General features: G+C 35.7%; 1 protein-coding gene across 1 annotated transcript; it reads right to left on the bottom strand.

Moving 5' to 3' along the window:
- Positions 1-1,436: 1,436 nt before the first annotated feature.
- On the bottom strand, positions 1,437-1,841 carry LOC104118900 (agamous-like MADS-box protein AGL62). The gene has a single exon (XM_018778513.1). The coding sequence runs from the start codon at positions 1,839-1,841 to the stop codon at positions 1,437-1,439; it is 405 nt and encodes a 134-aa protein (XP_018634029.1).
- Between the last annotated feature and the right edge of the window lie 2,215 nt (positions 1,842-4,056).

The raw sequence follows: 4,056 nt of genomic DNA, 5'->3' as shown, positions 1-4,056 counted from the left end.
AGATGTCAATAGTTCTTACGTTGAGTTCTAAGTGTTGGTATAAACCATTGTTATTGATGTGATGCTTAAATAATTTTTGTTGAAATGTGTTTCTTTCCATTGTGCTTAATGTTGAAAGTTGCTCGAGGACGAGCAAGTGTTTAAGTGTGGGGTGTTGATAAACACCTAAAAATGCATTTTCGGTGTACTTTAATCTCATAACGTGTGTGGTTACGGGAGGATACATAAGTTTTTATATTGAATTATGCTCATTACGTGCATTCTTGTGTGTAGGAGCAAGTTGGACGAAAAAGGAACTTAAATAATTGATTTGGGACCAAAAGACAAAAGAACTTTGCTCGTTCACTCTCGCGTGCACACGAGAGAGTGAACGAGCTAGCTGAGAAAAGTTTAAAATAACAGTGAACTAAGCTAAAAAGGCATGGAAGTGCACACGAGAATGGGGAAGAAAATAAAAAAAGAGAAGTACTTCGCTCGTTCACTCTCGCGTGCGCACGAGAGAGTGAACGAGCTAACCTGAAAAGTCTGTTCCAAAGTTGGCTTGTATTATTTCGCCCCATGCTAACCTATCCCATATAAATAGTCTTTAAACTCACTTTTATAAAGGAGATTCAACCTAAGGAGGGGGAATTCGACCTAAGGGAGATTTGACCTAAGGAGGTTAGAACCCACAAGAAGCAAGGCAGAGAATTTTTCTACGAGTTTTTCACTTTCTACTTCCTATTTTCATTATTGGTTATGAATTTTAGTATTGTAGTTTTACATACTTTTATGAGTAGCTAATTCTGTTATCTAGGGTTTTGATGAAACCTTTTGTAGGATAAATTCTTGATACGTTTTGACATAACTGAGTCGTCGAATTTTTTTATTTGTTCAACTACGTGCTTATTTTAGTTGATTGAAGAGCTCTCAATTAACGGTGCATGTTTATTATATATTGCTTGAAAAAGAGTACATATTTAGGTGGTTGTTAAACAACGTCACTCCTAACGTGTATGAGAGATCCATACAGCGGTTTAAAAGCGGAATTAGAGATAACGAAACTTTGACGTGATCATAATAAGCGGTGAAAAAGTGCGAGCTAGCATAATTTGAGAGAATATGACTAGTACAATATTGTAGTTGATCTAGAGAGAATTACGATAAGTCGAGTGCTCATGGTCCGTAGAGAATAATTAGGCAAAATTATAGAAGACGTAGCGGAAAGGATTCCCACAATTGAAAAAATCATAACTCTAGACCTCCTTAATCTTGTCTCCAACCCTTAGTATCTTTAACTGATCCTTTAATTTGTTAGTTAATTTGTTAGGCATAAGAATCTTGATATTCATAACTTAGAAATTGTTCGAGCTTGTCTTCTTAGTGATACTTAATAGTTACAGCAAAACCTTAGTTCTCTGTGGGATTGGACTCCAAACTTTTAGGCCGGATTATATTTACAGCAACCAGTATCTTTGGCCGTTTTCTTTCATGTTGTCAAGTAGAAGAGACTGAGCACTTGCAACTTCTTTTATGTTGTCAAACACTTCCTTCCTATTGTTGAGTTGATTCACTTTGTTTCGTGCATGAGCCGCAACTAGGCTACTGGTTTCACTTAATTGCATATTAGGATTTAAAAAACGATCAATAATTGCTTGAGATGTAGGATGAAAAATTGAGAAAGGCTTACCGGTAGGGGAAAAGAGTACAATTCCAACGTCAATATTACATAGCTTAACAAGTTCGCTAGCCTTTTTATATAGACCCGAACGACGCTTTGAAAATGTCGCATAGCGGTCATCTTCACTTTCTATCTTTTTCATTGGAATCTTTTGTCGTTCTCTAGTTTTCTTACCCTCCATCGCTAATAAAATTATAAGAAAGGAGTCTAATATAAAGCTTATTGATGAATAGTTTTCTTTAAGAAATGATCGACACTTATGAGAAATAGAATATCATGGCTATTTATATACATGAAGGCTTCATCATAATAAATTTCCAGCCAAATATTATAAATGAAAGTAATCAAAGAAATCTAAACTTTTAAGTTAAAAAAGTAAATATTTTATCATACTTACTAAAATTTACCAAGTTCTGATTGGAAACTAAGTACCGGAATCTTTGAAATTTAACTCAAATAGGAAAATAATTTAATGTGTTTGGAAATTCATCAAGTTCTAGGAGTTCGAATTAACTCGGGTCAGATTTAAAATTTAACTTGAATATGAATGTTTTAATAAATTAAAATAACGAAAATTAAACTTTCCAAAGGCATTAACATCAACCAAATCTGAAATTTTAAGTATAATTGGAAAAGTTTTAATGTTTTACCTGAAATAAGTGCAAATGTAATTAGAAGATAACCAAATTGAGAAAAAACATTAGAACTGCATTACTACAATAAAAATCAGAAATTACTAATTAATTACTCACTAATTTTATCAACTACTATTTTTGAAATGCAATATAACTAAGAGGGACACAAGTGCATACCAAATATTTCTCAAATATACGAAGAACACTACGAATAGAATTATACGATAAATTGTACACATGACACTTTAGAATGTACAATTGGAAGCAACTCGAGATACCAAAATACCCTTGGTCGTCTAAAGAACCTTGCAGTAGCTGGGCAAGCCTTCGCGAACGCGGATAAGACGACGTGAACGCGAAGAAGAAAGGGGGTGATGGGCCTAAGGCCATTTGGCCTACGCGAACGCGTAGAAGGGAACGCGAACGTGAACGCGAGGGGTCTGGGTAGCTGGCCTTCGCGAACACGACCAGGATGACGCGAACGCGAAGAGAAAATTTGGAGGCAGTGTTTCTCTGGCCTTCACGATCGCGATGATCTTTCCGCGATCGCGAAGAAGGGCGGACCTGGGCAGTGAAGTTTTAAAGATGGGATTTGGCCATTTTTCTCCATATTTCATTTTGGTTGGGCAATATTTAGAGCTTTTGAAGAGGAGATTTCATCATCTATTATGAGGTAAGTAATTCCCGCATATTGTGAGTTAAATACATGGGTTGTATATAATTTATACATGAAAATTTGTAAAAATTTGGGATGTTAAAGGAAAACCTAGAAATTTATACTTTTGGATTTTGACCATGCAATAGGACATGGAATTTGAAATAAATTATATATTTGGGTTCGTAATGCTATGGGTAATGTTTATCTTCGGAAGTTTTTGGAATCCGGGCTCGTGGGCCCGAGGGTAATTTTATCGACTTTTCGAACGGAGTTGGAAATTTGTTGTAAATTGAATTACAATGAGTATATGTTTATGGGTTTGCACATTTATTGACTAGTGTTGGAGCGATTGGGCATCGGTTTGAGATGTTGGAAGGGCTTGGGATCAGTGTTGTGGAATTTTGGAGCGAGGTAAGTCTCCTTTCTAACCTTGTAAGAGGGAATTAACCCTATAGGTGAATCAAATCATTATGTGTTTCTACTTGTGGGGGCTGCGTACGCACGGGGGGACGAGAGTCCGTGCGTAGCTATTATTATGCTTATGTCTGGGTAGTCTAGGACCCATATCATGTTGTACTTGCGATGTCTGCGCCCTACTTGTTAATTTAATCGTTTAAAACATTTAGAATCTCGATAGAGGAATCATAAAAAGGTTAAATTTCATTTACTTGATCGTTAAATGGAAATTTGTAATTCTTGGAAAATTTGCCCCTTAATAAATCTTGAATTGGTTGTTTAATGTATTTTTTTCTTTTGTGGAGCGGGCCGAATGCCTCGGTAGGTTGATAGATGCATCTATGGTTCGTGCCGTTCGACCCTCGGCAGTGTACAGTTTAAATATTATGTTGGATCGGGCCGTACGACCTCGGCATGATTTGCGCATGATATATTTTTTTTGAAATTATGCTAATTGAAATTGCTTTCATTGGCCTGAGATACAAAAAAATATTAAATGACGAAAATAAATTTGAAAATTTCTTATGAACAAAAGAATTGCTTACTTATTTCATGATATTGAGCTTACAGCCGTTCTACGTAATTCATGCTTAATTATATCATTGATATTTTATTTATAGCCCATAGTAAGTGTCGAAGTCGACCCC

This window comes from Nicotiana tomentosiformis, chromosome 8 (assembly GCF_000390325.3).
Source record: "Nicotiana tomentosiformis chromosome 8, ASM39032v3, whole genome shotgun sequence".
Classification (NCBI taxonomy): Eukaryota; Viridiplantae; Streptophyta; class Magnoliopsida; order Solanales; family Solanaceae; genus Nicotiana; species Nicotiana tomentosiformis.
The sequence above is the reverse complement of the archived record's forward strand: the minus strand, read 5'-3'. Positions and strand labels throughout refer to the sequence as shown.

Bases quoted from the DNA above. Each gene is read 5' to 3' on its own strand.
- LOC104118900 (XM_018778513.1), bottom strand. From the start codon at position 1,841: ATGGAGGGTAAGAAAACTAGAGAACGACAAAAGATTCCAATGAAAAAG.